The following is a 22,644-nucleotide window of genomic DNA, read 5'->3' as shown; positions in this document are numbered from 1 at the left end:
TCAAACTCTGTGAGTCAGCATACCCAACTCCCCAAATTAAGAGCCCAGAGGCACCCCACTCCACATCCTGCACAAAAGCACTCCGTTTTACTTGCTCTGTGGATTGGGAAGTCCATCACTCGGTCCGTGCTCTGGCTCCTGGTTCTGCTGCTGCTCCTCTGACATGGAGGTTTACTGTTTAGGAATCTTGGATTCAGAGGACATGCTCCACTCTTGGCTTTTGCTGGTAATGGGATCCTTCTCAGAAGGCTCATTTTATACACTGCAGGATGGTATTCCATAGAATCCTATTTGCAATTACAGCTGAATCCTATCAGTATCGTTCCCTGCCTTCTTAACAGACCCATGCAATGAAAGGTCTTTAAGTTGGAGTTACAGGCTTTGGCTAGAAGAGTCACATTAAATGATTCACTGCAAATACATTGTTTGATTTCTGATTGCTGCTGCCTTGTGTGTTGATTGACGAGCCAAAGTAAAATGAGATCCTAGACATCATCAATATTTTCTGCACTTATCATGATGTTGCCTATTGGTTCATTTGTATGGTTTGTGTTAATTGAGGTGTAATCTATAGTGAAGCCTGCATCATCTGCATATTGCAGATTATTCATGAGTTATCATCCAATCTTCATGCTGCCGCTTTCTTCATATAGTCTCACTTCCAGGATTATTTGCTCAGCATACAAATTGAATAAGTATGGTTAAATGATACAACCCTGACACACACTATTAGCTTTCTTTGTTTTAAATGATACAGCATTCCCTTTTTATGTTCAAATGACTGTCTCTTCATCTATGTAGTTTATTTTTTTGTTGAAGTTTTGTAATATTCATTTATTGATTGTCATATTTATAATCATGCTAATAAAAAACCAAAATATATTTACCAAAAAACTTTAAAGCCCAGTGCTATGTACAGTTTCTACATGAGCACAATTAAGTGTTCTGTAATTCCATTTTGCACAATGTTATTATCCATAAATTATTATTAGCTATACAATCAAATGCCTTTGCCTAGTTGATAAAACACAAGTAAACCATCTTTCTAGTATTACCTGCTTTTAGCCAGTATCCATCTAGGCTCAGTAATGATATCCCTTATGTCACTTATATTCTCTTCTGAATCCAGCTTGATACTGAATTTTGGCAAGTCTCTGTTGTGTACTACTGATATTTTTTTAAAAATGTCACCTCAGCAAAAGAATAATTTATCTGATAAGAATTGGAAAGCAATCTGGAAACTTTGTGTAATTTTCTCCCTTACCTTAATTGAAAAATTAGAAGACTCATTGTAGCTCTTAGAATTATACTAAATACAGTGTATTATTTTGCACTCATCAAGGGCCCATTCTCTTTTAATATTTGATATTATAGCAAAGGCTATGTAATTCTTAAGCCAACAACCATGAGACATATCTAAGAGCTTTGAAAAAACCCATGAGATCACTTTATATAGATATCTATTTTTCTATTTTATACCATTGGCCAAAATTAACCTGATTAATTCTGAATATATTTACTAAGAGATGCTTGCTTATTAGTATTTCTATGTGTCCTTGATTCCATTAAGTCATAAATTATCTCTGGCTTACTTTTGGAAGGATTTACAAGACAAAATAGTCAGTGGATTAGAATGGACAGTCCAAAAGTAAATCTAGATCTGTATGGTGATTTCATATATTACAGATGAGAGGGCAAGAGATATGTTATGCAATGAATTATTTTGAACAATAAGCTGCTCATGTGGGAAAAAAGAAATCTCAAGTGCTTTTTCCACTCATTAAGTAAATATAAATTCTGGTTGGAGTAAAGATTTTAAATATTCAGAACTGTGACTAGAACCTCTGTTTAATCCGCAATTACTGTGCATTTATCTAGGTGACTTTAAACTGGAGACCTCAAAAACTGGATAGCCCTCAACTCAAATCATAGGATTCCAAGAAGTCCTATAAATGTATTGAAAGCAGTATGACGCATGCTGTTAGAATCATTAAGAAGTAGATTTAAATTCTGTTTCTACTTCTTACTCAGACTTTCTGCAAAGTACAAACTACTTTGAGTCTCCATTTCAGTTCATATAAAAGGAATAATAATATTTACCACAAATGATTATTTTAGAGGATTAGATGAGGTTACATTATTGAAATGCTTATCAAATGGCAGGGTAAAAGTTAACATTTAATACATTTTTATCAAACCGGATGAAGAAACAGTGAAGTCTTTAGCTGGCCCATATAGTAAAAGATGAGATAATTCTTTGGAATCTATTTCCATTAGCAAACATTATTTAGTACTTATTGCATGCCTTGTATCAAATAATTAAAATCTTATTTGAACTAATAATATTAATAAAGAGATTAGTACTTTTTAAAACTCTCAAATGGGAAAGACAGGTTTTTAGAATATATATATTGGTGAATATTCTAAATAACATTTTTATGATCACATTGGCAAATGTTTACTATTGAAATATATAAAAATAAAGAAGATGAAAGGGAAAAAATATAAGAAGATCCACTATTTACCATCCAGCAGTAACTACTGTACTACTAGTAACATTTTTATGTGGATACGTCCAAATTATTTTTGATGTGTCTTTACGTTAAAAGGTATTGCTATAAAATCATAGAACCATTAATTAAACAAAAATATCAAAATGTTGTATTCTTTTTTTTTTGAAAGTCAGGTTTTATAAGAAAAGATTTTGATTGGTGAGATGTTTTATACTTGAAAAATCTCCTAACATTGTTACTTACTCTAAAAAAGACATTTTCAGATGTGCTGTAGTATCTGGTGCTAGTTTAAAGAGACATGTTTTAGAAGCATTTTCCTCAGGAAAATAAAGAGCTCAGTTTGGGTAAAACCATGCAATATCCATTTCTCAGGATAACTATTAAGAGAGAATGTATTACAGAGATGAAATACTCATGAAATTTCCAAGTAGTGGATGAAATGGTACTTAATAAGCTATTTATGTAAATCTCTCACTTCAGTGTTTGCTTGGGCTTAGTTTAGCATATAACTTGTTTTTAATAAATGAAATTATAGAGTTTTTACTTCAGGTTTTGCTGATATTAGTTGGATAAGGGGGAGATACTATGCGCTACTTCTTCAATTTTTTATAACCATGCTAATGTAGAATAATAAATTTGAGGTAGAAAAAACACTTGCCAGTTATCAGTTGTTTTTGACATTATTGCCATAACTGAAATTTTGGTTCAGATATATACTTACTAAAATTGAGAAAAAGACAAATTGTATATCTTAGGAAATTGAGTTTTATGTTATCCCCAGTGTTAGTGAAAAAGTGGAAGAAATCAGTGGGATGGATTGACACTTTGGCTGCAACAGTGGTCTCAAACATTGCAGTGATTGTGAACATGGCCCAAGTCTGGACAGTATTTCATTCTGTCCCTATGAGTTGGAACCAACTTGACAGCACCTAACACCAGTGTGTATTACCTAATAAATGCAATATCTGTACCAGTCCATTTACTGTGGCAATATAATTCTGCTCTGTGGCATACCTTATTATTGTCAGTAAAGAAGTTGATACCGTTTTGTATGTAAAAATATAAATTCTTCTGAGCATTTTTTATATTATGTTCTATGGTAGATTATTGTAAATAAAGGGACTTCTTTTTTATTCATTTTTTTCCCCTTTAGTTTGCTGGAAACCATGTCTCACTATACAGATGAACCCAGATTTACCATAGAACAGATAGATCTGCTTCAGCGCCTTCGGCGTACTGGAATGACTAAACATGAAATCCTCCATGCTTTGGAAACTTTGGAACGTCTTGATCAAGAACATAGTGACAAGTTTGGAAGAAGGTCCAGCTATGGAGGAAGTTCATATGGGAATAGTACCAATAATGTTCCAGCATCTTCCTCTACAGCTACAGCTTCCACACAGACCCAGCATTCGGGAATGTCCCCATCACCCAGCAACAGCTATGATACCTCCCCACAGCCTTGCACTACCAATCAGAATGGGAGGGAGAATAGCGAGCGATTATCCACCTCCAATGGAAAGATGTCACCAACTCGCTATCATGCAAACAGCATGGGTCAGAGGTCTTACAGTTTTGAAGCCTCAGAAGAGGACCTAGATGTAGATGATAAAGTGGAGGAATTAATGAGGTCAGTGGCTTTGCTTTCTCAGAGTCCTCAACAAGTGTGTATATCCTTAGACAGTTTTTGGATAATAAATTACATTTCAGCTACTTATTTATAACAACTGTGATTTCTTACCTTCCCTCCTTTTGGAATTGAAAGAAAAAATTTCAGATTTTAAGGATTTACCTTTTCTTCTCTCACATTAATGCTTTCTCTCTGCTGTTTGAGAAATCTTTTTCATTTTCTGTTTATCAAAGATTAGTCTTCTCTGAGGCTCTAGTTGCTCACTTCTGGCTATCAGTTGTATTCAAATCCCTAAATCCATTGTATATACTTCACCTGAGCAATAAGATAATTTTATAATAATGTAGAATTTGTACACGTTTAACTTTTCCTGCCAGCATTTAAGTCAACAGAGTAATTTGAGCATTTATTATATAAAAAATAATGTTCTTAGAAGAAAAATTGGTATATTTTCTACCCCTTAAAAACATAAAGTTCTAATTTTTGGAATAGCTTCTTTGTATATATTTTAATATAATTCTTACCAGGTAAGTGCTAAGCACATAGGGATTTCATCACTTAGAAAATGTGTCCATTTTCAACAGTGGTGTTAGAACAGGCTTCATTCACACTGGACCCAAAGCATTTGAATGCAGGAGCTGTCTTATTCATTGCTATAATGCCACTATCTAGAACTGCCCCTGGCACATGAGGGCTCAGTATGTTTAATTAATTTAGCCAAACCTTAAAGAATAGCCACAACTATAAAATGTGAGAACTTTAATTTGAAGTTACTACTACTCAAATGTAAAACCCTGGTGGCTTACTGGTTATGCATTGGGCTGTAATCTGCAAGGTCAGCAATTTAAAACCTCCAGCTGAGGGAGAGAGATGGGGCTTTCTACACTCAGAGAGAGTTACAGTTTCCAACAGGATGTATCTCAGAGGTGTCAGGTCGTGGGGGTCACCCTTTTGAAGTTGTGTTATATTTCTTTCAGTTTTTTGTGTATGATACCTAGGACTGATGAACCTAAACAGGTAACAAATAGAATAAGGGTTTGAGGGGAGGAGAGTACAGTGGTGGTGGCTGAAACGGAGATGAAAACGGAGATGATGTCAAGGAGTCTATGTAGAAAAGGAATGTTTGGGAACTGATTTGGGTAGCAAATGTACAGCGCTGTTGGGCATGATTGAACTGTGGAATGATTTTATATATATATATATATATATATATATATATAAAAACTAATATATTTTTTAAATTCAACAACTTCTTTTTTAAAAAAAGCTACAGTCTCATATTCAAAGGGAGCAGTTCTGCCCTGTACTATAGAGTCACTTGAGGTAGCCCCGACTTGATGGCAGTAAGTACTCAGTATAAAGAAATCATGGCACATGCAGTCTGATAATGATTACATATGAGCTAGACTGTAATAATAATGTCTTATTAGATAGTGCCAGTTTAGAAGGCTTTGAGTTCCATAGTAAATCAGTTATGTTTACGTTAGTTAGAATCAAGTTATACAGGCTCTAACAGTAAAGACAAAACAAAAAATCACTGCCATTGAGTCAGTTCCAACTCAGTGATTGTGTAGAACAGAGTAGAACTGTTCCTTTGGGTTTCTAAGATTTTAAATCTTTACAAGAACAGGCAACATCTTTCTTCCTCAGAATGCTTGGTGGTTTTGAACAACTGACCTTTGGGTTACCAACTCAGTGCATAACCTACTATACCACTACTACTCCTAAGAAGAGAGGTGATATTCAGAAGATTATCATTACTATATAAGTGCAGGAGTAGGGAGATCCGCATACAATTTAGGTACAGTAGATGATGAAAGATATGGAAGGAATTGTCAGTTACAGTAAGACTTACAATGTTCTCAATTCTAGTTCTTTTAAATTATTTTACAACATAAAAAGTGCAATAGTGACTTAATGTTGCTATGTGAAAAATCCATCTTGTATTTCTATAAAAGTGAAATAACTCAAAGAAATATGGACTTTTGGGTAAAATGGACTGTTGTTTGTGGATTCCAATGTAGTTCCTGTAATAGATAATTTCATAAGTTATTTATCTTCTAAAATTTGAAAATATAGGAGTGCAACTTGACTTTGATTCCTTTTTTCCATGTTAAAGCACTTGGCTAAAGATCAGATGTTACTTTTGAACTTAACGTAAATGAAAGGGTAGAGCAGTTGGAGAAATGAAAGGTTTTTCTGTCTTTGAAAATTAACAAAATTAGCTTCTAATCCTGAGTTGAGGAAATTCATTAAAAAATTTGTTTCTTAGGTTGCTAGCCTGGTTTTTATTTTGCTATTAGCATTTTGATCAGCTTTGGGGATAACTGTTAATTTTCAAATGCATTATACTAAGAAGTTTGATAGAACTTTATCTTTAACAAAAGGGTCTAGAAGATTGGTTGGTTTAATAAGAATCTAATAAAATCTCACTGTTAGTAGTTGATATCCCTCAAAATAGAGAACCCATATAGCAGCTACTAGGATTTATAGTTCAATCCCCATGTTACACACACTCAAGTTTCTGTTACGCATATGTTTTACACTTAGTTATTTACATAAAAGCTGCTGATTGCTCCTAACTTGGAAACTTTATCTTCTTTACTTTTCTCTGGTTCTTTCTTGATTGCTGCTTTGTTATCCTTTAAACACGAAGGGTTGTCATTGGGTCTTTTGTTTTTCTTTTATCATCTGCCATTGTATCCTTGCTCACAGTTGTACTGCTTCACTCCTCCACTGCTCCCTACCTCTCATTTTCCTCAGCATTATTCTAGAGTGCAGATGTTAGTTATTCTTCTCAGGTCAGAGGAGAACGTTTTTTGAATGTCTGCTTTTACTTTTAATTCTTACAGCCATCTTACAAGGTTGGTAGAGAAAGATTGAAATTCACAAAAATGAAATAATTTGCCTAAGAAAATTTAAATATTAAGTGGCAGCTGAATTCTAGCTCATGTGTTTAATACTAGTATGTCACTGATAGCTATTGTCTCTGTAAATAAATTTTCATATCTATAGAAAGTGAAAGCTTTAATGAGCTTACCATCCCAAATGGTATTTGCTACTGCATATCAATCATTTATTAACTAAGTGAATTTACATGTGATGGAACATTAGAGAAATTTTTAAGCATTGGATCTGAGGGTCCCATGACCACTTAAGACTCATACTCTCTTGCTGTTCATTCAACACTATGGTGATATTAACAAAATGGATTTGGTGGTGTCTAATTGGGGGAGAATGAAGAAGGCCTCCTTGCTTCATTTTCTTCTTACATAATTCACCTCTTGCTGCCCACATTCTCCAATCTCTAAGGCACTCAACAATAAAACATATTTGTTTTAAATTTCATAACCCATGTATCCACAACTGCTAACCATTTCAAGGTACATTTTTTTAGGACCCAGTCAAGTTATAATTGTATGGTTGATTAATTGAATCAGAAAGAAACTACTGATTTTCCATTTTTTGTAAAAAAATGAAAGCTAAATTCGTGCAAACTCAACAAATTATTGATTATTGCACTTTAAAGAGAATTTTAAGTTAGTTAAGAGCTAGAATGAAGATCCATTTTATGTTTTAATGTTTGTAAACCACTAATATATTGTATATGGATGTATATATATACACACTTATATACACCTACACACATATCTGATAAAATATCTACTGATATATATCTATTGTCCAAATATTATAAAATAATTAAATAAAACCTATCAGAACTAATGAATGCTACACACTAAAGATATTATTCTTAACCTTCTGTATATTAAAGTTTGAGTATTTTGTAGGGATCCCTGGTAGCATAGTGGTTATGAATTGGGCTGTAATCTGGAAGGTCAGCAGTTTGAAACCAACAGCCACTTCTTGGGAGAAAGGCCGGGCTTTCTACTCCCATAAACAGTTCTAGTCTTGGAAACTCACAGGGGCAGTTCTACTCTATCCTATGGGGTTGGCATTGACTTGATGGCAGTGAGTTTTCTGATATTTGTATTTTGTAACAAGTTGTTAGGCTTTCTTCTAAGTAGGTCACCTATGGCCACACAATAGAGTATTTACTTCTGTAGGTAGGGTATGATACGTTCACAATATATACTCTTATCACTTTAATAGTTTGAGTATGTTTTCTTTCAGAGTTATCTTTAAATTTTTTTAAATTGTTTTCTTTATCTCCATAGCTAGAAGTTAAAAGCTGCAAATTTTTATTTAAACATGAAAGAATTTATCAATATATTTTTCAACTGTGCAATAGTCTGTCTTGGTAAGTAATGCTCCATCTCTAAAAGTCTAGATGCCTAGATGGGTAGCTTTAAAGGCTCCTAAAGTCTGTATTATATATATTATCTACAAGTGAATGGAAGATCTTAAATATACCTTTTTTTAAAAATGGGCTGTTTCCTCCTGTAGTCCAGAAAAGGAGAAACGATATCTTTTTGAGCTAGTCTTAATAATTATTTTCCATTTTGACTTAGGGAGCTTAAACAAATATGAGAATAGAATTAGAATGTAGAGTTTTTAAAAAAACATCTAGATCAGGTGTTCCATTTTATGTAACCTTTTATCTTAAATTACAGTTTTTTTCATTTAATGAACAAATTAAACTCTTCTGTTCTTATATATACAAAGTCCATGATGAATTATACACAATCTTTACAGGCTCTTGAGATAAGACAAGATCAGAAACAATTATAATACAGAATAGCATGTACTGCATTAATATGTAAGCCATATAATTGAAATGCTGAATTAGGTATTGGAAGAAAATATCTTTTTTAGCTGGGGAGAGCAGGGAGGATTGCTCGGAATAGGTAACAGCTACTTTGTATCTTTAAAAGGGAGTGTTTCCATAAACGTCATTATTAAGTTCATCTAGACATTGGAAAAGATCTGAGTGTGAGTAATGTAAGTTTCCAAAACCAGACTTACAGCCATTGAGCTGAAAGTGACTCATAGTGACCCTATATGACAGGGTAGAACTGCCCTTGTGGGTTTCTGAGACTGTAAGTCTTTATGTAGAAAGGCCTCTTTTTTACACCCAGCATGCCTGTTGGTTTCCAGTTGCAGACCTTGGGGATCACAGCTCAACAATAACCACTAAGCCACCCGGGCTCCTTATGGAAAGTTCAGCAAGCTATACAAATAAGAATGGTGGGAAGATTCATACCTGGGTTTGATTCCTGGGTCATACACCTCATGGGCAGCTATTGTTTCTCTGTCAGTAGATACCGGTATATTCTTATAATGCTAATTAGGATTCAACATTGCTTCTAGACTAAGACAGACTAGAAAGAAAGGCCTACTGATTTACTTAGGAGAAATCAGTCTTTTAAGACCCTATGGATTAAAATGGTTCTTTTCCAATGATTCACAACATGTGAGTCTTGACCCCTTTGGGAATCAAATGACCCTTTCACAGGGGTCACCTGATTCATAACAATAGCAAAATTATAGTTATGAAGTAGCAGCAAAAGTAATTTTATGGTTGGGGGGCCACTATAACATAAGGTACTCTATTAAAGGGTCACGGCATTTGGAAGGTTGAGAACCACTTCCATTGTGAATGAGGATTCTGAGTCAGAAGCGTAGTCCACTGGAGCTAGACAAGTTAACAGCTTGTGAAAATTTGAATAAGAAAGTTAACCCAACCTACCAAGAAAACCCATTGCCATTAATTTGATAACCCAATGGTTTATCAATGTACGTCTATAAAATATAACCATGAAAATTAAATGCTGTTTCGTCTTTGAAAATACCTTGTACAGGATAAGCTATTGGGAGGTTTGATGAGTTATTTAAGTTAGTGAATCAAACCTGATGACCTGATAAGTAAATTTTATCTAAACCACAATAAAAATTTAATAAAGGAGAAAGCCTTTTAGAACCAACTAAATGACACAACTGCTTTTATGTTAAATTGACTTTACAGAAATCTCTTTACTTCAAATTATCTGTCACTGAGGTAGTCTTATAAAGTTAATAGGGCAGTGGTTCTCAACCTGTGGGTTGCGACCCCTGTGAGGGTCGAACGACTCCTTCACAGAGGTTGCCTAATTCATAACAGTAGCAAAATTATAGTTATGAAGTGACAATGAAAATAATTTTATGGTTGGGAGTCACCACTACATGAGGAACGAATTGTATTAATGGGTTACAGCATTAGGAAGGTTGAGAACCACTGTTATAGAGGATCAATTGTTTCTACTTCCCATGCAGTCTTTCCTAAGGCTTTATAAAGTAATGGTCAATATATATTACAGCTTTTATACTTCCAAAATTAGCATTACATAAAAAATTTATGTATTATAAACATTATGATTTCAGTTCAGTTCTCGAAGATAAAAATATTAAGCCTGGTGAGGGGTATTCATACCCTGAATTTCTAGATAATGAAATCAAAACTCAACTTGACTAAATGACTTGCCCAAGTATACCTTTATTTCTTAAGTTGTAGGTATTTTTTCCCTTCAATATGAAAAAGCTTCTCTGAAAAATCTGTTGAATAAATAGTATGTTATTTTGTCCTGTTTACTCATTATGGGTTCTAAATCTGTAGGCTCTGAAAGGATAAATTGTTGATGAATTTTAAGTAAATTACTGCTATCTTGCAAACTTTCAGGCTTCCTTTATTTGCTGTAGTCCTTTGATAATACTATATTACAAAATTGTGACAAAATCAGAAACTGGATAATTTCCTATTGAATAATTGAGTGTTATCTTTTCTGTATGATTTATTAGTGCCTACTGTGGGTATATTTGATTTAAAATAAAATAATTTTAATTAAATTTAAAACAATCAAGAAAACACCATTTAATAATTTTTACCCACATAACACATTTTGTATTTAACCATAATATTCTCTTAAACGCTGTTCTTTTTTCCTTACAATATTCTATATGTTGAAATATATTTTGCTTAAATTTTCTTTCATTAATTTTGCATCTCTATCAAAAACAGCTGCTTTGGTTATTTTATTTTCATAAGCCAATTGGAATAGCTAGATACTTGTAAAGACATTTCTTGCTCAACTGTTTAGAATGGACATTTGAAGATTGTTCCACATCATCTGTATTTTAATCAACAGTTATTTTGCTTTTCTTTTAAAAGCATATTTATTTTTGCCTTTTCTTTCCAGCATACAATTTTAAAATAAAATAACGATGCATATTTTTCAAATAAAGATTTCAAATAGAAATGTACTTTTAGAGAAATCTTAGCCAGTACAAAGGAGCACTGGTGGTGTGGTGGTTACTTCTTGGGCTGCTAAACCTCCAGTAGGCCCATGAGAGAAAGATATGGCTTTTTAGCTCCCATAACGAGTTACTGTCTTGGAAATGCATAGAGGCAGTTCTACCCTATCCTATAAGGTCTCTGAGTCAGCCTTTCGGTATCTTTTTAATTAAGATTTCCAACCAGTGGATCAGGAAAACTCCTGTAATGTTCCAACATGGAAACTGTTAGCACCACTGCCTTTCTCCTCTCTTCCAGAATTTCCAAACACAGGCTGAATATTACAGTCTCTTCTCACTGAGAAGTCAAAAACCTGGTCCAGATTATATCACAACTGATTGTTTTGGGATAGAATATTTTTCATTAATTTCGTCAAATAATCAACAGAGAAATTTGAGCCCCTAGAAAGAGTTTGGGTTCTGTTCACAAAATTATTTATAAAGGTTTGAACCCTTGTGTTACATTATGTCAAGGTTTACAAACTTTTTCTGTAAAAGACTAGGTAGTAAACATTTTAGATTTTGTGGCCAAGGAGTAAATTTGAGAACACAGTACATAAATATTTATAGGACAGAATAAATTTCTACAAGATTTTTATTGACAAGATTTAAAATATCATAAGCATAATTGTGTACATTATTTTGTATCACAGCTGTACTAATGAATGGAATTTTTAAAGATGTGATTATAGTTTGCCTAAGTCTCTGAGACAGTTGACTGATGGCAGTAAGTTTAATGGGATTTTTGTTGTTGTTACTGTGAAATCAATTGTGAATGTTCATCTGTGAAAGCAGTTCTTGCAGGTCGTACAAAAACAGCTTAAACACTGGAGTTAGCCCCTCTGCATTAGAAAATTAATTACTATTATTCTGTGACTTTTAAAGTTGAACAAAAATCAGTGCTCTATTTATATAAGTCTTTTGAAAATAAAGCATTGAAAGAGAAAGTGGTCAATCCAAAGGATTTCTAGTCTTCTGAAAATTTGTTATTTAAAAAAAAAAAAAGTAAAATTTTATAAAATGTTATCTTACTACAGGAAGAATGAGACCCATCATTATTAATCCAGAGGACACAAAATATAGTAGTCTTTAAATTCTAAATATTCTGATTTACATGTAACAGTAAACAACTAAGTACCTTTTTTAATATTAAAATTTTATATTTAACCCTTCCCGCTTTATGTATATTTTTATTTATACAGGGTAAAAAAATGGGCAGATTAAGGACAGCCTTTCTTCTAATGGGTAATAATGTTAGCAGTTGTAAGGATGAGGATGAGATTTCTATGTTCTTATCAAAGGTTATAAAAATAAACATCTATGCAGTGGCATAATTAACATGCTACTCACATTTGATTGTTTTGTTGCTTTTATTTTTCTAGGGTTTCTGTCTGTGTAAAATATATTCATTCCCCAGTAATGAAACTTAGTATATACCATATGGCAGCCTTGTTCTTAATGTGAATTATACCTAGCATGCGATTACCCAGTCTTCTGGTATGAGACTTATTATCTACTGTGGCATTTACTAAAGCATCTGGCTGATGATGTGATGTATTAGGACTTGAATATTTGGTGTTTCCTGATTTGTTTTGATTTCATATTTTCATGCATTTGGTCTTTTTTATCTTTTATTTTTGTGTCCTTTTTTTCTGTGTTCTCCCTGCCTTTCTGCTTCACCGATTTTAGCAAAGATGAGGATTTCTACCGTCAACATACATTGTTGGTCTTGTCTTCTGTTTTTGTTAGGAGGGACAGCAGTGTGATAAAAGAGGAAATCAAAGCCTTTCTTGCCAATCGGAGGATTTCCCAAGCAGTTGTTGCACAGGTAACAGGTAAGAGCTTAAGAGCCCTTTATTCTGGAATCATGTCTAGTCTCTGCCTACTGCTGCAGATGTTGGAATAGTACTTGGATTTCTGCAGTGCAGTGCAGATCTGTCAACTTGGGCATAATAATGTATGCCTGTGCTGATACCATGGAACTTCTCTAGTCTTTTTTTTTCCCCCTGAGCTTGTGCTGGTAAATTTTATAGCTCTTTACTGATACGAATTTTCCTACTTTGTAATTTTAAAAGGGTTTATCCACATGCACATCCAACTTCTATTACCCTATTTTTTAAACTTTTAATGTAATCCCTGATTTAATCCTGATTTTACCAATTAAAAAATAACTTGAGAGGATAAAAGAAGTCGCTTTTAAACAACTTTCCTATATGTGAAAGCTTTCCTCAAACATTACTGAGAAGATAAAAGTTTAATGTCCATTAACATTCTCTTCTCTTAGTTTTTTGGTCCCATCCCATTCCCCTTGACACCCTACCTCCACTTCAGTCCCATCCCTAGTATGTGGTCATCCCTAGTACATGTGTCATTCTCTATTTCTATGGCGTTCTTCTTTTGGGGGCTGGTCTGTCTTTTCTGTGTGCATGCAGCTGTCCTTTCTTGGATCTCTGTGATTCATGTTGTGGCTAGGTGCTGTTGAGTCTGTTCTGACTTATAGGGACCCTGTATGGCATAGGTTCCCAAACTTCTTTGGCCTACCACCCCCTTTTCAGAAGAAAATTTTACTCAGCTCCCCCAGTAATTAAAAATGTTTGTCTTATAGCCTGTTCCATGATACAGGTATCTGCTTTTGCAGTCTCCCTGGATTGTTCCAGCCACCTCAGTGGGCATTATCACCCACTTTGGGAAACACTGCTGTATAGGGTTTCCAAGGCTGTAAATCTTTATTGGAGCAGATAGCCTCATCTTTTTCTTGTGAAGGAACTGGTAGGTTTGAACTATGGACCTTACAGTCAGCAGTTTAATGCTTACCTGAAGGTGCCACCATATAGGAAGTACCCTTAAAAAAAAACAACTAACTGTGCTTTGCATGAGAGGAATCTGAAACACTTTCAATGATTTTTTTTTTTTGTAGACTAAGATACAGAGATAGTTATAAAAACTTATTTACTCCTTTCCTCCTTTTTTTTTAATGCCACTGTCAAGCTATGTTTCATCTATGTCTCAGTTTTATCACCTCTACAGTGAAATAGTTGGAGTTGATATTCAGCAGTACCTTCTAGTGCTAAGATCCTTTTTCTGCTATCTAGACATTACTACATATGAAAGCTAGTTTACCTAAAAGGTTATTCTTGTGCTGGTTGTTAGATGCCACCAAGCTGGTCCCAAATCATAACAACCTTATGTACAATGAAATGAAGCACTGACATCTTGTTGGAGGTCTTCTTATTTTTTGTTGACCCTCTGCTTTACCAAGCATGATGTCCTTCCTCGGGGACTGGTCTCTCCTCAAAATCTGTAAGATGATGATGTCTTGCCATTCTCACTTCCAAGGAGTGTACCGTGCTTCTCCGAAGACAATTGTTATTGACCATTTGTATAAAAATGAATCTTATATCTTAAATTTTATCTTGACAGTGTTAGATCTATATTTTGTGTAATGTGTGTGTTTGCACATATACATAGAGCTATGCACACACACATACGTACAAGTTACATTTTTATCAATGCCTACTTTTTTAATATCTAAAAGCTTTAATGTATGCCTTTCCTTACAGAAACCTTATGCAGTGGATGATATGAATTTAATTGTTGAGTTGTTAGGTGTTCTTCAAGGGGGTGTTTTTATACAAATTGTTACCTTTATTTTCAAGGACTACCGTATATATTCGTGTCTAAGCTGAGTTTTTCAGCACATTTTTTATGTAGTTTTGTGGTAAAATTAGGTGCCTCGGCTGATATTCAGGGTGGCTTATACTCAGTGTATGTGCTAAGTTATTGTGCTAAGGACACTGTGAGAGCAAGTCAACAGGTTTTACTGAAGTCTGCTGATAAGGAGTGTGAAAATAGAGAGTGTTGTCATTTAGCACTTTGGCTTCAGCCCTAAGATTAGAAGTAATAATATTTTCTAGTTTGCAAACATAAATTTAAAAAAAATTTAGTGTTAAGGAACAGCAGCATTAGAAAATTCTTTTTGTCCAGAGAGGGGAGGAAAGAACATGTATGAATAGCATGAATACCCTAAATCTTAAATCATCATAGACTTTTAAAATAATTAACTTTTGAAGCCCTTCCAATATTGATGCAAATTATTCTGAAATACCTTAGAAAAGGATTTCTTCGGCATTTCTCAATACTGCCCTTTTTGAAAAGGGAAACTAAAGACATGTGTTGTCCATGAACAACAGTTTTGGCATCACCTGGGAGCCTCTTAGAAATGTAGAAATACAGAGTAGCACTCTAAACTTAACTGCAACTGAGTAACTTTTTTTAAAACTCAGTAACTTTTAACCATATCCACCCTAACCCTCCACCCCTACCCTTGATTTAGGTTTGAGATGTACTCTTCTGGGAACCTGTGGCTTGTCTTCCTGACATTAACTCCATTGGATTGACAAAGTCTAACGTTGCCTCCATTAATAATAGTCAATGTGATGCATTCTGCTATTTTAGAAAATAAGATTTGAAAAAGTATTTATGCATGTATTATCTGTTTTATTACATTGCCCTTACTTTTGCTACACTAAAGTTATCTCTGCAATGTAATATTTACATTTTTTAAAACTTCTCATTTTGATCTTTCTCTACTTTCATTGTCCATTAAAATGTTCATTGTCCATTAAAACTTCTATATTACTTTAATTATTTCCAGTTCCAGTTTTGGGGTATCTTCTTGTTTTTTTGCCTGTTACGTTTATTGTCTTTAGGTGTGTATCATTTTATCAACACAACACCCCTAACTCCTTATCTTTCTACCCCATATATTCTCCATTTGATCTTTTCTGATTCTCATCTTGGGTCATTTCATGTTTGCTTCATATTTATTTTTAAGTGCCTCCAAAAGCTGTGACCTTAGTCCTTGGAGAAAATAGTTCCCTGAATTCATTTTGTGAATGTTTCAGCTCCCTTGTGAAAGTGCTTTATAAAATGCTATTTTAGACCTATAGAAATTTGTCATTTCCATCATTAAACCTTCCAACTGTTATATCTGTTTTGATAACTCTTAAAGTTGCTTGTTTGAGCCAGACTACTTTCAAACGCATAAGTTTCTTGCATGCTAGTGTGATATATATATTTTCCCTCAGTTCTCTTTTAAGACATTTTTACTTAGGCTACCTATCTTTTCAAAGACTATATATTTCAAACTGAACATTATTATTTTGTTCCTCAAACTGATTTTACTTCACACCTATGTTGCTTTTGTCAGTGCTACAAATATTCTTCTAGCCTCTAGAAGAAAATTTAATGCTGTCTGTTTTCAGCATTGAATTTTATTCATGTTCTCCCTATTTCCCTATCTCCATACAGCTTCCTTCATCACTTAGAATCTGAACCAAATTCTACCTTTCTTGCTCCTAGCAAACAGCTTTATCTTCTTGTTTTTTCTCTTGTGAAGTCTTTCTTCCCTTTCACGTTAAATCATCTATTTAATCTTCTTTAAATTGCTCCCCCAACTCCCACCAAGATTTACTGTCATATCATTATCTTCTATTTCTAGTAACCTTTCTACCGTTGATATTTTAAATTTCTCACTCATCACTTATCCCTCTCCTTAACCTATAAACATGCTTGTTTTCCCGGCCTGAATATTTCCTACATTGGCTAAACTTTTCATTGGCCATTCTCCTTACCTATAATTAACCCTTTTGCCAAAATTACCAAGAAAGAAATCGATACTGTTAAGATCCTCTTCCCCCCTTTTCCCATCTTTCATCGACTCCTTTTAAAACTGGACTTCTTCCTGCCCCACTAGTGTTTGAAACTGCATTTTCTATTTTTTTTAAATCATTTTATTGGGGGCTCGTACAATTCTTATCACAATCTATATAAAATTCTGCATTTTCAAAGCTCATCTATGGCATTTTACAAAACCAACCCCCTCTAACATTAAGTCAAAAAGATTTCTTTGAACTTGAATTTTTTTTTTTTTTTCATTTTGTAGGTAAAGAAACAGTTGTCAAAATTTTATAAGTGATCTGCTCAAAGTTAAGCTGTGAGACTGTGGTAGACTTAGATTCATAGTACACTTCTGTTGAGTGCTCATCTAGTAATCTTGCTCCTGTATTGCATTTTATCATTATAATACAGAAGTACTTGATGATACATAAAATATCAGCATAACTAATTTTTTATAAATTTACAAATTACCAAAGCAAGTAATGTTAGGCTCAGTAAAATTGCAAATAATTTAGCTATTTTCAATTGAAGTAAATTAATTTTGTTGTGTAATTTCTTCAAGTGAATATTAAAATAGACCTAATGCAATCAGTATAAACATGATACATTTTATATTGGATTCTTTTGGGAATTTAAAAATAATATTTACCATTAAATGATCAAATAAAATATAAAGTCAATGCATTATGTTATTTATATATGTTATATGTCTTTATCAAATGAGTTACATTGGTCTTAAAAAATTGTCCTCTGATGGTCAGAAATATTTGATTTGGTACTTTATTGTCAAAAACAATGAAACTTCTTTTTTCATTGACACTTGTTTTCCACCCTTTTTTCATTGACATTGTGTTTTGTGTAAACTTCTTAGGTAAATTCAATTGCTTACTATTTCCAAGATTCTTCTGATTGGGATGTTTCACAGTTGTTGTCTTTCTCCTCCTAATGTCAGCATTATCAATATCTATTTATCAAGATTGTCTCTGCTTTTATCTTCATTCTGACTTCTTTGATCTCTTTTTTCCTTTTTTAATTAGCTACATTTAATTCACTACCTTGAGGTTCAGTATTCATTTCAGTTAAGCATGTTGTACATGTACCGTGAACACTTCATGTTTACCTATCTACTTTGTAAAATAAAGGGACTGTTAGTAATGCCCATAACAAATTACATATGTGAGTAGTTGTCCACTCTCACTTTGTCCAGTGTTGCTCCTTATCCCCCCAAATTATTGCTTTATTCAACATATGCTACATGAATTGCTAACCTGACAAAAATCACATTTTTCTTTTATGTACTATAAATTCAATTGTTTATATGAACAGAGAAAAGAAGAGAATGATGATTGATTACCAGATTGGTTCATTGGTCAATTAGACACCTTACTGAATTCATGTATATCTTTTTTTTTATATCTTAAATAGCATTTTACTTGTTTTTGTCAGATATTAATACTTTCTTATTAATATTTTAAAGCTCTTATAATCTAGTATGTGTACCTCTTTTATTGTTCCATATGGAATATCAATGACTTTTTGGTGTATTTTTTTATACTTAAAATGATCATTAGTGTAGTGAACTGGTTGTTAAATTATTTGAATCCCAACACTGATTAGCGACCGTTGAAAATACCATGTCTTAGGACACATGAACCTCTATCCTCAAGTAATATCTTTGCTTTTACACCTTAATTTTTTAAAGTGTACAGTTAAACTTTAATTTTTTTGCATCAGATTTGCCTAATGTAATGCATTCTATGATTTTTATTATATAATCTTTTATTATTGATATGATATAATACATATATTATATCATCCCATAGTTCAATCATGTCAAGCAGAATTGTACAATTGCTACCACAATCTGTTTCCAAACATTCTTTTTCTTCCTGGACACCTTGACATTATCTCCCTTTTAGCCCTCCCTCCCTCCCTTGCATTTACCACCCCCATCACTTTACCCCCTGCCCACAAACCCTTATCAATCAATCCTGGGTTTCATATACCAAAAAACCAGAAAAACATAACACAACTTCAAGAGGGTGACCCCGATGACATACACTTCAGAGGTACACCCTACTATGAATGAACAAAAACAAAAAACAAAAATCCAGAAACTGTTGAAAAACAGATTAGGTCCAGCATGCATTAGAGTAGGTATCAACTGACAAAGTTGGTATTAACTGTTCAAGTTAAATTTATGCCTTTGAAATTCTATACTCATCTCTCCAATGCCCTGTGTCATGTGTTTCTGTAATATTCTTGATTGTTGCATTTTTCTACCAGCCTATCTAGTTACTCTGCTCAAATCAGGTAAGATGAGATCCAGCTAAAGAATAGTGAGTTGATGAGAACAAAAATAAAGCCTGGCCCTCATAATTGACCTACATGGGATAGCAGGTTCCTGGGTAAGGGATCATGAAGGCATCCAGCAGTCGTTTGCTAGGGCATGTGATTAGGCTAACCTCACTGCCATCCAGTCAATTCCGACTCATGGTGAGCCAGTAAGACAAAACTGCCCTTTTGGGTTTCCAAGACTGTAACTCTTCATGGGAGTAGAAAGCTTCTTTCTCACACGGGAGCTGGTGAATTCGGACTGCTGACCTTGCAGTTAGCAGCCCAGCACCTACCCACCCCACTATGACACCAGGACTCCGAGCCTGATCAGTATAGATTACAGTTTTCTGTTTCAACAAATTAGTCAAGTGTAAATTAGAGAATGTCTGCCTGAGCAAAGTTACCCTAAAGTAAAGTTTAGGTGTGGTGTCCCAGAACATTGCCTTGTAATGAATTCTTGTAAAGTTTCTTAAGTTCACCTTTAATATGAGAAATAATGAAATAAATCAACCTGAAGATAAAAATGAGGAGTGATGCACAGCAGAAGAGAGTGCTAAAAAAAAAGTGTACTGAGATGTAAAATTATAAGACATGTGCTTGTTCCAGAAAGAAATGCAGAGGCTTCTTTTTATAGATTTGGAGGGTTTCTATAATAAACAAGAAGTTCATGGGTGGGGCCTGTATAAATAATATCCTACTGATAGGAAAAATGACAGTATAAACAGGATATAATAATAGTGCTTGCTGAATTTCCCAGCAGGTTATTTGTAGCTTCTTTAACAGCGTCTCAGCTGCTCCCACTCGGGTGGATAGTTTACCTCTGTAAGGTCAACCAGGAGTCTTAAATTCTCACTAACAATGGCAAGAGTGAAGCGAATAACACTTTTGTTTTAGTAATAAATGTGTGTTCTGCATTCAGTTTCAAGGTAAACCATTTTCTTGCCTCTTCCAGCCGCTAATTTCTCTTTATAACAAGTGTGTCTGTTCCCAGCATAGTAGGCTCTTTTAGAATTCTAAAATATTATAGCGTTTTCCTGTTTTTATAAGTGAACTCTGGGAAAAATCAAGAGGACAGAAAAATACAAGTAAAGAATAGTGCTCGAGTAGGTGTGTATCAGGTAAAGAGTTATGCCAACTGGATTTGTGTTCTCTTAAATATTAATATGGAAGAAGAAAAGCAACATCTCTGAAATTTAAGAATTTCATCAAAATGTTACTGTTTTCTTGAATCATGGTAAAGTAGTAGAAGAGCAACAGAATACCTGAATTTTAGCCTTTAATTCCACTGAACAGGTTGTGACCCTCGCGTAGGTCTTTCAGCTTCTCTGAACCTCAAGTTTTTTATTTACAAAAAAAAAAGAGGCTCTGACCAAATATTTTCTAAATAATCTTTCCTAGCGGAGTTTTCAGAAGGGACCCCTGGTAGTGTAGTGATTATGCATTGGGTTCTTAACCTTAAGGTCAACATTTCAAAACCACCAGTCGCGCCCATGGAAGATGAAGCTTTCTACTCCCGTGAAGACCTCTGGTCTAGAAACCACAGGGGGAATCCCACCCTGTCGCTACGAGGAGAGTTGACTCGATGGCAGTGCATTTTGAGTGTAATTTTCATAGGTTTTTAAGCTAAACATACATTTAACAAGCATACAGCTTACCTGTATTTGGTGGTTTTCATTCCCAAAATGTAAGAATCTGTATAAAAAAGCTCTGAGCCAGTTTTATAATTGTCCCAACTGTACCATTTTTAATTTACGTACCTATCTACCACTTTAAATTTGCCTATCTTTTAAATTTACCTCTAAAATGAAGGCTAAAAAATGTTATGCCTAATAATAGTTTTTACAAAGATGAATTGATCCTCCTCTTAATCGTAGAATTTCAGACCAGGTATTATAAACCAAGGAAAGTGTCAGTACTTTTAAAGGTTTTGCTACTGTAACAGCAAGGTTACCTCTAATTTGTTTACTTCAAAAAATTAATTTGGAAGACCCTTGAGACTTATGGGTCTGTAGTATCTTCCTGATAAGTTTAGTCTTCACTAATTAAAATGAAAAAAAATTGTCAGTGAAAAATTGCTGCTATTGAAATTGTTAAAACAATGTAGTTTGGTAAGTGGTTACGGATGTTAATGATAATGTACTTCCACAAATATTTATCTAATACCTGATATCCTCTGGCAGGTACTGTGTTGTGGCAAATATGTTTAAAAGGGGGGCGGGAGGGAGAACATTGGTCAGAATTGGAGCAAGAACCTTGGAAAATTTATGATAGTATACTTATTTCTTGGGGTGGTAGAAGGATTGTGTAAGTTTAAAATGTTTTTTTTTTAATTCATATTTAGGGACTTTAATATATATATTAAAATGAAGACAGGTAATGAATGCAATTATAATTAAGACGTTGTATCTCTTCCTCATGAAACCCTATTTTTTGATTCTTTTTTTCCCCCCCATATGGCACAGGATCATAATCCACTGCCACAGTGATCATAAGTGAAAAGATACAAGTATGCTAGATGTTTTATTGGGGAAAACTAATATTTGCGATTCCATATACTTCTAAATTCTCAGGTACCTGAAATTCTTGAGAAGCATACTGCATGTGAGCTCTGACTTGTACAAGCTTGACTTAGGTAGTTTAAATATTATAAGTCACCAAATCCAATTCATCTCTCCATTTACCTTCTACCATTCAGGGTTCCTACTACTTTTTAATTTATGCACAAAGGGATGTGCTACCTGGGTAACAAACCTGGAGGACCACAGAAATTTTTTTATAATCATTTTATTAGGGGCTCATAAAACTCTTATCACAATCCATACACACATCAATTGTGTAAAGTGCATTTGTACAATCATTGCCCTCATCATTCTCAAAACATTTCCTCTCCACTTAAGCCCCTGCATTAGGTCCTCATTTTCCCCCTCCCTCCCCACTTTTCTGTTATCTGTCCCCCAGGGAGGAAGTCACATATAGTTCCTAGTAATCAGTTCCCTCTTTCCTACCCATTCTCCCTCTACCCTCCCTGTATTGCCACTCACACCACGGGTCCTGTAGGGCGCATCCACCCTGGGTTCCCTGTATTTCCAGTTCCTATCTGTACCAGTGTACATCCTCTGGTATAGCCAGCCAGACCTGCAAGGTAGAATTCATGTCATGATAGTGGGAGCGGGGAGGAAACATTTAGGAACTAGAGGAAAGTTGTATTTTTCATCATTGTTACATTGCATCCTGACTGGCTCGTCTCCTCCCCGAGAC

At 34.2% G+C, this 22,644-nt stretch overlaps 1 protein-coding gene across 7 annotated transcripts in view; it reads left to right on the top strand.

Moving 5' to 3' along the window:
- The window catches only part of HMBOX1 (homeobox containing 1), a 230,244-nt gene that overhangs the window by 116,452 nt on the left and 91,148 nt on the right, over positions 1–22,644 (top strand). For all 7 annotated transcript variants that reach the window (XM_045286944.1, XM_045286941.1, XM_045286943.1 and 4 more), the window contains exons 5-6: positions 3,667–4,143; positions 13,120–13,205. In XM_045286944.1, the coding sequence (XP_045142879.1) occupies positions 3,667–4,143; positions 13,120–13,205 (563 nt within the window). The remainder of the gene's footprint in view (positions 1–3,666; positions 4,144–13,119; positions 13,206–22,644) is intronic.

The sequence above is a fragment of the Echinops telfairi genome, unplaced genomic scaffold, assembly GCF_000313985.2.
Source record: "Echinops telfairi isolate 266 unplaced genomic scaffold, ASM31398v2 ScPeMD7_9;HRSCAF=40, whole genome shotgun sequence".
In the NCBI taxonomy this organism is placed as follows: Eukaryota; Metazoa; Chordata; class Mammalia; order Afrosoricida; family Tenrecidae; genus Echinops; species Echinops telfairi.
This window is presented reverse-complemented; position numbering and strand designations above follow the sequence as displayed.